General features: G+C 36.8%; 1 protein-coding gene across 7 annotated transcripts in view; it reads left to right on the top strand.

Annotated features, from left to right (window-relative positions):
• BABAM2 (BRISC and BRCA1 A complex member 2) overlaps positions 1 to 12,851 on the top strand; it is a 452,593-nt gene that overhangs the window by 97,405 nt on the left and 342,337 nt on the right. For all 7 annotated transcript variants that reach the window (XR_012095242.1, XR_005243113.2, XM_038006214.2 and 4 more), the window contains one exon: positions 2,105 to 2,199. Coding sequence is in view for 5 of the 7 variants with exons in the window: in XM_038006214.2 (XP_037862142.1) it covers positions 2,105 to 2,199 (95 nt within the window). In the remaining 2 variants the exon portion in view is untranslated. The remainder of the gene's footprint in view (positions 1 to 2,104; positions 2,200 to 12,851) is intronic.

Genomic DNA, 12,851 nt, shown 5'->3' on the forward strand with positions numbered 1-12,851 from the left:
TACAACTAAATACTCAGGTGAATGGCATAACTAATCAGGATTTTAATTTCAGAAGTAACAATGATGTGTGTGTTCTGGATTTATTAGGGTAGGCTTCATACAAGAGACAATTTAGTGGGTTCATAAAGGATGGTAAGACCTAAGCAAGGAGAGAGAGATTATAGTAGTTGGTGTCATAGTATTTGGAGGGCATTGAGCAGATCATATTGACTGGAAGAAAAGACAGGCTTGTAGATAAAGAGAAGGGTGGATATCAGTTTGAAATGTTTGCTTTTACTCCATTTGATATTAGAGTATCATTTAAGTTTCTTGAGTTAGGAATTGTTGGGACAAAATAGCACATTAAGAATATTTACTTGATGATAATATGTATTATGAACTGGAGGGTAGCTTGTGTTAGGAGACCATTTTAAAAGGTATGATAATGATTGAATTTCTTTAGTCTGTCAGCTTTTAATAGCAGGGTTTGTTTGTTTGTTTGATCTTTAGTGCCTACCATAGTACGTATGGCAAAGTTCAAATATTTATTCAGTGGATGAATGAATGTATGGACTAGGTGATCTGGGCCTGGAAGGGGCTGTTAACAGTAGGAAAAATCCATCTGAGTGACATTTTGGAGGAAAAATTGAGATGACTTGTTTCCTAAGAGTATACAGGGTGTATGAAAGGTTGAAGATGACACTGAAGTTTTAGCATGGAATCAGGGAATGAGGGGAGTGAGAAAAGGAACAGTCATAATCACGTTTTAGATTTGCTGAGTTTGACATTGAAATGCCTAGTGCATAGAGATTTAAGGACTCAAATGAGAACTGAAGTTTGAATGTTTATATTTGGATATAATTTTATGGATATTATTGTTTGAGCAGTAAAAATGATTGGACTGATAAAGCTGTATGTATGTACATGTACAGAGGTTGTGTATATGTACACAGGTATACATATTTTTATACATTACAACTCAATATGTGTGTTAGATGGTCGATAAACTAATTTACATGTTAGTATTAGCATAATGATAAGAGCTGATTCTTGGGATGAGCAGAGGAAAAAAAGGGAGCTACAGAAGGATTCAGAAAAGAAACAGGTAGAAGAACTTGCAATGTAAATTTGCTAATGAGACTTTGTAAATTTGTCTTATGTATCAAAACAACAGTAATACTCCCATTATCACATGTTGAGAACTTACTATATGCTGGACACTGCCAGGCGTGCCATCTCTTTTAATCCTCACAACAAATCTGTGACATTAGTACTATTGTATCTCCCTCTTACTGATGAAGAAACTGAAGTCTAAAGAAGTTAAAACTTGCTCCAGATCCCTTGGGCTGATAAATAATGAGGAGACCTTGTGGATATAAATCTAAGTTTTTGTGAACTGTAAGCCAAATATTCTTTCCAGTATACCAAAGGTATGTATGTTTAATTTCTGCAAGGCGAGGACTGTGTCTATACAGAATCAGTCTTCATAAAGGCTTATTAATTAGCAGGCAGTGATTGGACAGTAATATTTCCTGTAAAAATAATCAGCACATATTGTGAATGTGGCTGCTTCTACTTTTCTACTTGGATATTTCCATTCATTGTGTACTTGGAGATAAAGCTTTTTTGATTGCATGTTGTAGATATTAAATTAAAAAAGGATAGCAGACCTGGGATAGTGGCTCGCACCTATAATTCCAGCACTTTGGGAGGCTGAGGTGGATTGATCGCTTAAGCTCAGGAGTTTGAGACCAGCCTGCACAACATGGCGAAACCCCATCTCTAATAAAAATACAAAAACTAGCTGGGCATGGTGGCATGTTCCTGTAGTCTCAGCTCCTTGGGGGGCTGTGATGGGAGAATCCCTTGAGCCTGGGAGGTTGAGGCTGCAGTGAGTCAAGATGACACCTTTGTACTTCAGTCTGGGTGACAAAGTGAGATCCTGTCTCAAAAAAAAAGAAAAAAAAAATTAGTTTATTTGAAGAATTAATCATCCAGAAAGTGCTTTTCAAATGTTTTTCTGAAACTAATGTAAATTTGTTTTAGAAGTTTTTCTGATACAGTCTTCAGAATATTCATACTTAGAAAGGAAATAAAAAGGACCTGTCATTTTCTTTTATTTCAGGGGATATCATTTTCAATGCCCAATACCCAGAACTGCCTCCCGATTTTATCTTTGGAGAGGATGTTGAATTCCTGCCAGACCCCTCAGCTTTGCAGGTGAGTCCTGCAGACTTGCTTGAATGATCTTTGGTGAAAGGAAAACAAAATTGGCTTTCAGCAATTGCTTAACAGATAGATTTGTCACACATCTGCATTTTTCCCACCCCTCTTTTCTCTGTCCTGTGAAATAGATGGAACTCTTTATGTGCCAAAATAGTTAAATAAGAGATTTTTTTTCACTGCTGTTTAGTTTTAGGGTATTGCGAATTAATGAAAGTCTCTAGCATATTGATTGAAATATTTTTACTTCAGTTTAAAGAGAAATGTTGAAAACATTTTCTTTGTTTTAACGTAGTATTTCATGCCTGCAATCAATTTTCTAATGTTTACTAACACTTCATTACAGGGCTCGTTAGGAGAGCGTTTCTTGGCTCTTCAAGAAGGCATTTTTATATAGAAGTGAAAGTGGCAAATTTGGACTTGTATCCACATTATCTCAGTATCTCAGTATTATTATCAGAAGGGTAAAGACCAGATTAAGTGTTCTTTATCAAGCAACACCAGAAACTTTATAGTTGAAATAAAATGTTTCTGGAATTGAAGCAGAAATATTCACTATTAGGGAAAGGGTGGTGGTACTTGTTGGAGCACATGTGCTTTAGTAAAAGTTGTGTGTTTTGCATGGCAGTTGGAGAAAAACGTGCCATTTTGTTTAAATGGTTCTGACCAGACAAAATGTCTCTTTTTATTTCTTCTCACATTTGAGTTTGGTGTGATACCTATACTAGAAGAGGTTTTATTGTTGTTCAAAACTATACTCTTAGTTTTGTTTTCTGGAAATTTTTTGTCTTGTTCAAGTTTTATAATTAAAAGTTTTGATGACTAACTTTGAACTCTTGCCCTTTAAAGGTATTAAACAGGAAGTAGTAACCCAAACCTAAAGTATTGGCTCAAACATTAGAACATAGCTGTAAAAATATTGTTGGTAAGAGTAAGGTGGATTTGTGGTGGAGTTTCTAATAATTGCACATGAGCTGTAATTTTTTTAATTAAAAAAATATCTGAGTTCAAGATGGCCCCTTTAGTTGCTGTGTGTTATATATTCACCTTGTATTAAAGCTGAGAGTCTTACGTGGAAAAAAAAAAATGACCCAGAAATTTTACCACAGACCTCTTCTGTATTAAATCTGCCCAGAGGAGGGTAGCATGTGCCAGATGCCACAGATGTATTACAGGCTAAGTGCCTCAGGAATTCAAAGAAGGTGGTCAGAAAAGGCTTTGTAGTTGAGGCGAGACTTGTAGTCATTCTTGAAGAATGGAACAAAAGTGGGAGGTATGACAGAGAGTATTTCAGGTGGGGGAATGACATAAGCACATTGGGGGAATGACATAAGCACACTGGAAGAAGCTAGGATTTGTCTAATGTATTTCAGAAGGCACTGACAAGTTTGCTGAAGTGTAAGTCAGTATAAGGAAGGGATAGACAAGGTTAGAAAGGTAAATTGGGAGAAGACTGTGGAGCACATTGAATGCTGGGCTAGGAGCCATTGAAGGAAATGATGAAGGGAGAATCATCTAATGGCAGTGTGGTCAATATAATGGAATAAGGAGAGATCGAAGACCAGAATTGAGGATGGTTGTAAAATTTCAGTGGAGGGAGAAAGGGCTTTGAACTAGGGTGATGCAAGAAGAAACAGCGTAATGGAAAGAATAAAAAAGTCATGTTTACAACTTCTTTTTTTGAAATTGCATTTAGAATTCATAGCACATATCTTTAATATTGGCAAGTATTGTGTAAGTGTAGAATTTAAATGCTAGAAAGGATCTTAAGATCATTTTATTCGACTCTTCTATTTTAATATTGAGTAAATTGACCTAGATTTATATAATTCTGTGTCAGACCTGATATTATAACACCACTTTTAAGATGTTAGTCCCTGAGTGAAGTTATCACAAATGTTTTGAGAAATTAGCTGAAAAAGAACAGCCAAAAAAATCAAAGCACTAGATCTAAGTGAAAGATTGCAAATCTAGGGGAATACCTTCTCTTTAGTGATAGTTCATCTACGGCCTTGGGTAGACTACCCAGGGCTTCTTCATGGATCAGTGGGCTGAGCAAGCCCAGATAAGCAACCAGAGTGGACTCTCCACTAGCTGGGCGATGTCCAAATAGTTCTGGAGGTTGCACTTGATGTTTATTGTTGTCTGATTAAAACACTAGACAGGTTAACTACAAGGCCTGATCGCCAGCAGACATTTCTCTGAGTGTAGCTTGCCTCTGAAAGATTTTTCACTCACTTGTTAACAGATTTTGGTTTAATTCTTGGATTCAGTTCGGACATTTTTCCCCTTCTTGAAATGCTCAGAGCACAATCACTAATAACCTGACTAGCTTACATATGATTCTGAATGAAGGGGTATTTCATCACCCATGGAGTGGAACAGAATGCCTAGATTTCTTGGATTTTTCCTGAAGTATGCCTTGCAGAAGGGCATGAGTATATACCCTTAGAACCTGGGAGTGTAGTCTAAACTAATTCCTGTGGCAAATGTGGAATTTCTTTAAAGTTTCTGGGTTTTATCTTACAAATTCATGAAAATTTTATATTTGATTCTATAATATACCTATATTTTAAAAACAAAAATATATTATTAATATTTGAGAACAAAGGACTCTTCAGTGTGTCTCAGTTTGAGAAATGTAGTTTTAGAGAATATATGTAATATATGTAATCTTTTATTTATTCAATTTATTTAAATCAAATCGTTTCTGGAAAAAAAGGATTTGAGATAGCTTAAGTAAAGGACACACATAAGGTTAATAGGAATATGTGATGTGCTGTGATCCATCCAATGAGTTCACCTCTTTCTAAACTCAAACTCTTCATTTAGGGAGGTGAGTTCCATTAAGGAACTCAAGATTTTCAGATAAATGGAAAATACTAGATAGAGAGGTATCTCATAGATAGCAAAGATAAACTCTCATAAAATTATTGAGTTAGGACATTAATGGTCCAGTGGTTCCCAATTCTAGATATACATTAAAATGAATTGAAAAGCCCTTTAAAAATACAGATTACTGGACCTACTGAATTGTATTCTTTGGGGAGCCCAATAACATATTAAATTTCCTGGGCTATTTTTATGATTACTCTGAACTGTTACTGGAACCACTGATTGAATCCATCTTTTATAGTAATGTTTCCAACAGAAGGCTGTTTGCCTTTGCTTAACATTATTTCCAGTGAAGTATCATTTTCCATTCTGGAGACAGCTCAAAAGTTTTTTTAAATAACAGCTTTACTGAGACAATTTATATGCCATACAATTCACCTGAACTATGTAATTCAATGGTTTTTAGTATGTTCATGGAATTGTGCAACTTGCATCTATCACCACAAATTTAGAACATTGTCATAATCCCAAAAAGAAACCTTAAACTTATTAGCAGTCACTTCCCTATATTCCCACCCTGATCCACCACCACCCAAAGTAGCAACTTATCTGCAGTTTGTCTCTATGGATTTGCCTATTCTGGACATTACATATAAATGGAATCGTACAATATGTTGTCCTTTGTTACTGACCTCTTTGACTTAGCATATTGTTTTCAATGAAGCATGTATTTCTGTTTTATTTTCTTTTTGCCAAATACAATTACATCGTGTGCATATACTGCATTTTATTTATCCATTCATCAGTTGATGGACCTGCAGATTGTTGCCATGTTTTAGCTATTATAACTACTGTTGTGTGGATATTTTTATTTATCTTGGATGTATTTCTAGGAATGGAATTGCAGGGTCAAATGGTAACTCTGTGTTTAACTTTTTGAGGAAATACCAAACTGTTTTCAAAAGTGGCTGTGGCATTTTACATTCTTACCAGCAGTGTATGAGTGTTTCAGTTTCTCCACATTCTCAGCAACACTTGCTATTATGTCTTTTTTATTATAGCCATCCTAGTGGGTATGAAGTGGTATCTCATACCCACAAGTGGAGTGGTATCGCATTGTGGTTTTGATTTGTGCTTTTTTGATGGCTAGTGATACTGAGCATCTTTTCATGTGCCTATTGGCTATTTGTATATATTCCTTGGAGAAATGTCTATTCAGATCCTTTGCCCATTTAAAAATTGGATTGTCTTTTCTCGTTCAGTTGTAAGAGTTCTTTATTCTGAGCATAAAAATAAACAAAACACAAATTAAAGAGTCATATCTATTAGTATTTATTGCTCACATACTGTGTGTTGAATACGATTCAATATGGAACTTGACCTCAAGAAGTCTAAATTTTAGGGACGTGGCTGGGTGCAGTGGCTCATGCCTTGTAATCCTAGTACCCTGTCTCTCAATCAATCCATCCATAAGTTTTAGGGAGGTAAGATATAGATATCTAAAAGCAAATACAGGTAGAATATAATTAAATGTTGAATAATTGAAACAGAAGCAATGCTATGGGATAAATAGTGTTTTTCACATACAGTATATGATGTGAGAAGAGAGGATCTTCAATAAATTAAGACAGAGTCTCCATTATAATAAAAAAGGAAAATTATTGTAGGTTGGAATTGTGGGATTAAAATAATCAAGAAGAAGTTAAGTGATGGGTAGGTTATACTACAGCTGTCACCCAATTGCTGCTTTAACTTGAACTTCTTCTCTTTTGCTCTTTTGCTCCTTGCTCAGCCCTTTCCAGCCACAGAGGCATCCTTGCCATTCCTCAGACATTCTAAACACACTCCCACCTTAGGGCCTGGGCCTTTTCATTTGCTATTGACCGTTTTTATTCACTCTACCTGTAACCCTTCCTCCACTTACCTGAATGACTTGTTCTCTCCTTTCTTGAAGTGTCATTATATCAGAGAGGCTTTCTCTGACATCCCTGTGCAAAATAGCAATACACTCTTCAGTACACTGTCATCTTTGTCATTGTCTATTTTCTTCAAAGCACCTATCATCATTTGATGATTTTTGGTTGCTTGTTTGGTGTCTGTCTCTGCCAGGGTGACCAGCTGCCTTGGTTTGCCCTGGACTGAGGGGTTTCCTGGAATATAGGACATTCAGAGTTAAAAAAGGTCAGTCCCAGGCAAACTGGGATAATGAGTCATCCTTGTCTTTTCACTGGAATGGCAGCTTCAGGAGAGAGTGGGATTTGTTCACTGCTGTATCCTGGTAATTTGAAGAGTGCCTGGTATGTAGGGGTATACAATACATGCTTGTTAGATAAACAGATTTCCTTTAAGGTTCTGTATCCCTTAAGGGACTTGCAACATTCCAGGACTAGAAAATATGCCTTAGATTAAAATTTTAAAAAGTAGAAAAAAATTTAGTTTTAGAGAAATTTGGAGGGCTAAAAATCAGTTAACAGAACCTCTGAAACAGTGATTTTCAGCCTTTGTTTTGCAACACCCTGTGGTATGTTCAGCTCCCTCAAAGGATATTATGAAATTCTTTACCCCCAAAGTAATAATGATAATTCACTTTAACTTAAAATAAAGTTGCATAAAGGAGGAAGGGTAGATCATAAATTTAAATGAGAAAAGCATGTTGCAATGATAGTAGATTAGAAACTATTGCTATCTGACTTCCTGGTTTGAGGAAACTGAGGGTAATTTAGTGTTTGGGACAACATCTTCAGGGTAATGAACCTAATGTTACTGCAGGTATTAGTCACTGGTTGTATGAGTCCTTCAGTGACTGTTCTGCTTGCATAGAATGTAAGAGTACCAACACCTTGTCACTTTTCCTCCTCTGCTCTTCACTGTGCTACCTACAGAAGGACATCTTCTGAATGTGTCCTTGCAAAATAGTTCCTATCCCCAGTGTACACAAAATATATACAAAGAATGCACTAAGCTGAAGTGGACTGCATGTCACACACTTGAAAAACGCTATCCAGATGGATGGTGCTTGATGCCTAGACACTTCTAAGTGCCTTGGCCTACAACATATTTTAAAATAGAATCTTCTCTCATTTTTCAAATCTCCGTTTGATGCCTCATTTGAGACCTGTAAAACATTTGTCCTTAGCCCTGAAGCTGGACATAGTGCTCAAGACAGATAAGTAAGCAGAATTACAGCACAGAGTGACAAGTGTGGAGATAGAGGGATACACACAGAGCACTGTGGGAACATGGAGAGGGACACTTTACCATATTCAGGTATGTGTGGTAAGTACCAGGGACTTGGAAACATATTACTTGATTTTTTATGAATAAAATATATATATATCTTAGGTAACTATTATTGACAAATAATATTTATACAGAAGAGTGTACAAATCACGTGTAAAGCATAGTGAATTTCCAAAAGGTAGAGACATCTGTGTAAGTAGCACGTAGATCAAGAAATGATATTTCCACTATCCAGAAGCCTCACTCGTCCTGTTCCATCACTATGACCACCTTGTCTCAGAGTTAACACTATGCTTACTTATGTTGTCATCATTATTTTTGCCTCTTTTTGATCGTCATACAAATGAAATCCAACGATATGTGCTTGTCTTCTTTCACTCAATATTTATTTGTGAGTGTCATCCGTGTAGTTACTTTGGTTGTTGTTCATGCTCATTGCTGATAGTATTCTATGTATGAGCATATCACAGTGTATCCATTCTACTCTTGATTGACACTTAGGTTATTTTCAGTTTTTTTGCTGTTGTGAATATTGCTACTACGAACATTCTTGTACATGTCTTGGTTAATGCACATATATCCATTCCTGATGGGTATATATTGAAGAGTGGACTTGCTGGGTCATATAGTATAGATGATAGGACAGTTTGCGGTTTCTCAGCTTTATTAGTTTATCAGTCAGGGTCCAGTCAGGAGATAGAAACCATAGTAGTAATTCGAATAGGGAAAATTTAGTATAGAGAATTATTTACCTAAAGGGGTAAAGGAGATCTCTAAAGAATGCAAGACTAGCAGTTGTAGGGAGCAGCTATTCTAGGGCTAAGGGAGAGGAACAAACTTTGAAGTCCCTTTCCCCCATCATGCCCCATCACAGCTGAGATTCCCACCTCCTTGTTGGAGAGGGTGTGGCTGCAGGCTACAGGAAGATGAAGACCTTCACTAGGGGTGCTGTGGGCCAGAATTGGTGCAGGTGGCCTACTGGGTGCTGGTAAGCCAGAGCTGGCAAAGTGGAAATGGGCTGGTTTCAGTGAAACAGGATAGAGGATGAGCACTAAGAGGGTCTCCTGCATGGCTCTGGCAGCTGCACCATGGGAGCAAGGAGGAAAGTACACAGAACCAGGATAAGAAGCTCCTCCTTCTGCTTTGCCTTGCACTGTCTCTCCATCACTCTCTGTTGACAAGCTGGACACTGGCAGAAGAGAAATGTTTACAGGGTCTGGCCCCCACTGCATAAACAGGGTAAAGCAGAGTGGCTTTGGGAGATGAAAGGCAATACATGAATGAATAGCACAACTAGATAATGCCAAACTTATCTTCCAGTTTGTTTATTTGTTTGTTTATTTATTTTTTGAGACAGAGTCTTGCTCTGTCACCCAGGTTGGAGTGCAGTGGCGCCTCCCAGGTTCATGCCATTCTCCTGCCTCAGCCTCCCGAGTAGCCGGGACTACAGGCACCCGCCACCACGCCCGGCTAATTTTTTGTATTTTTAGTAGAGATAGGGTTTCACCGTGTTAGCCAGGATGGTCTCGATCTCCTGACCTCATGATCCACCCGCCTCGGCCTCCCAAAGTGCTGGGATTACAGGCATGAGCCACTGCACTTGGTCCTTCATGAGTTTCTAATTTTAGAGAATATGTTCTTCAATTCTACAATTCTATTTGATTATTTTCTGTACATTCCAGTTACCTGGTTAATTTATCTTTTCATCTATATTCTAAATGGCTTTCTCTACTTTCTTGCGTGTGTTAATCATATTTATTTTCCAGTCCATGTGAGCTAATTTTAATATCTGTAATATCCTTTGATTTTGTGTGTGTGTGTGTTTTGTTTGCTTTTTTTTTTTGGTTATTGATCATGTGGTTCTGTTTTTGGTGTTTCTGGTAGTTTTGAGTGAATGTCAGGCATTCCAGTTAAAAAACTATAGAGGCTCCAGGTAACGCAGTCTTCTTCCAGAGAGAGGGTTTACTGTCCCCTCTGATAGGGACGTAGGCTGATGTGATTGATTGGTCATTTTAATCCAGTCGGGGATTTTCTGAGTCAAAGCTAGTTTATGGCTTTAGTAAGAGTCTGTTTACTTCTGGTTCACTTCTGTTCTGGGATAGGGCTCTTCAGGGTTTTACTTGGGAGACTAGAGTGGCCAGTGTTCAATTCTAAGTGCCTTGTCCCACAACATACATTAGAATAGAATTCTCTGTCATTTGTCAAATATTTAAACACACAAGCAGTGTGGATCTCAAATTCTAAATGTTGTCTTACAAGACTGCTGATTGCTTTGCTCTGCTTTTCACAGGCGTTTTCTTAATTTTTAGCTTCTTGACCTGGGCTACCCCAGAATTCATCAGTCTTGAGGGGAACTGGCTGCATGTTTGAGGTCTCTCAACACTCTGCCAAAAAGTTCCAATGGTTTCTCTAAGCCTCAGCAGCAGTTTTGTAACTGTGCATAGCCTGGATTCTCAGCCCCCCTCCTGTACCCTAAATTTGCAAATGTCCCCAGGGTAAAAGCAGCTGCAGACATCAGCTCCTTTCCCTGAGGTTTTCTCCTCTTGATTCTCAGCCTCCCAGTTCTCATTGCTTCCATAGATAGCAAATGCCTTCAAATAGATTTCTGTATTTTATTTAGCTTTCTAGATTTCTAGTTGTTCTTATTGAGAGTGCTGATCTGTACAGAGCTACTTCATCCCACCTGGAAGTCCTCTCTGTTATATTTTGAGAACATACAATTTTAAAATTTACTTTCAAAGCAAAAGTACAAGAGACTTCAGCAGATTATAAAATACAATGTACATGTATTATACCTTGGTAAGAATACAGAATTAATAAAATTAATCATTAATAATTAATTAAAATGTTTGATATTAATAAAATGTTCAATAACATAAATTAATAAAATGAAGATAACTGTACTTCTTCCTTTTTTGTGAAAACCTGGATATTAACTTCCAACATATATATTCCTAAGGTAGAAATAAAACATTATTTAGCATGGCATCTCTGGTTCTCTTGAGTTGAATGCAGCTTGTAATCAAAGGATGCATCATCAGTAAATGACCCAAGAGAATATGAGAAAATTACTAGAAATTTTGGTGGAGAACTGGTTTATGTGTTGAACTAAAATCTACTGTATTTCTATCATGTCTATTTCATCAGCCAGGGAAACATTTTATGAGGTAGGAAGAAAGTTGATGTTGTTTTTTTAAAAATACACTTCCTAGAGGAAGACAGTGGAAGAACCCTGGTTCAAAATTATGATTTATGATTTCATCTGTTTTCCAAAGTTGTTGCTATTATAGATTAAGAAGAGTATTAATATATACACATATGCATACACATATAATTTGAAAGCATGTGTTAGAAACAAGGCTTTAAAAACATAGTTGTAGAAAAACAGAGCACCTTGAAAGCACAAACAAGGTATATTAGAAACATTCACTCTCCTAAGACAAATGAAAAAAAGGCAAACCAAGTTATTTTTTGAAATCCAATGGCAAATATAACATTTAGCAAATGTTGCCAGTTTTAATTTACTCTATTGAATTTGTAAAACAGCTTATGGGAAAATGAAGTACTGAGTTGAGTATAAACCATTGCAGTTCAAGAATATGCTTATCCGGGACCAGGTGCAGTGGCTCATGCCTGTAATCCCAGCACGGTGGGATGCTGAGGTGGATGGATCATGAGGTCAGGAGTTCGAGACAAGCCTGACCAACATGGTGAAACCCTATCTCTACTAAAAATACAAAAATTAGCTGGGTGTGGTGGCACGCACCTGTAATCCCAGCTACTCAGGAGACTGAGGCAGGAGAATCACTTGAACCTGGGAGGTGGAGGTTGCAGTGAGTCAAGATCGCGCCATTGCACTCCAGCCTGGGCAACAGAGCGAGACTCAGTCTCAAGAAAAGAAAAGAAAAAATGCTTATCCAGAGGAGTTATTTAATCAGTTTTGAAGATTACCCATTGTCTTTGGTTGATTGTCTCTCGTCATCCATCCACTCTTTGTCACCTCCTATTCTCTCCATCACTCCCTTCAAAGAACTGCATTTTAAAATAACAATAATAATAATAATAATAATAATAATAATAATTAGCATTCAAAATACAAGTAAGTACCAAGAAAAACCGGTCTATAACCTTAAATGAGTTAAAGATGAATATTCACAGTTTAGTAGATTTTTATTTCTGGTGTTTTTCTGCCTATGCCACATGGCCATATGTTTGTCTACATTTTTCATTTTTTTTAACTTTATATATTATCATAAGCATTTTTTCTCTTTATATATTATCATTAAGACATTACAGATTTATCTTAAGCACCTTTTAAAATTGGTTTCTGTTCTTTTGATCTATTCCTGATTGTTGGTACCTCTGCAGGAAGATAAAAGATGTACCTCAAACCAGTCCTTTTTCTTTATTTTTGTTTATTACTCATAGAAAGTTCCACTTGAATGTAAATGAAATGGATTCTTGTGAATTCTTAACCATCTTTCCGCTTACCCTGAATAACTAATAGTTGGTTATGGTTAATAACTTACTAAAAAAATCTGTTAATTCATTATTTTAAGACTAGTGTCTGTGAA

This window comes from Chlorocebus sabaeus, chromosome 14 (genome assembly GCF_047675955.1).
Source record: "Chlorocebus sabaeus isolate Y175 chromosome 14, mChlSab1.0.hap1, whole genome shotgun sequence".
In the NCBI taxonomy this organism is placed as follows: domain Eukaryota; kingdom Metazoa; phylum Chordata; class Mammalia; order Primates; family Cercopithecidae; genus Chlorocebus; species Chlorocebus sabaeus.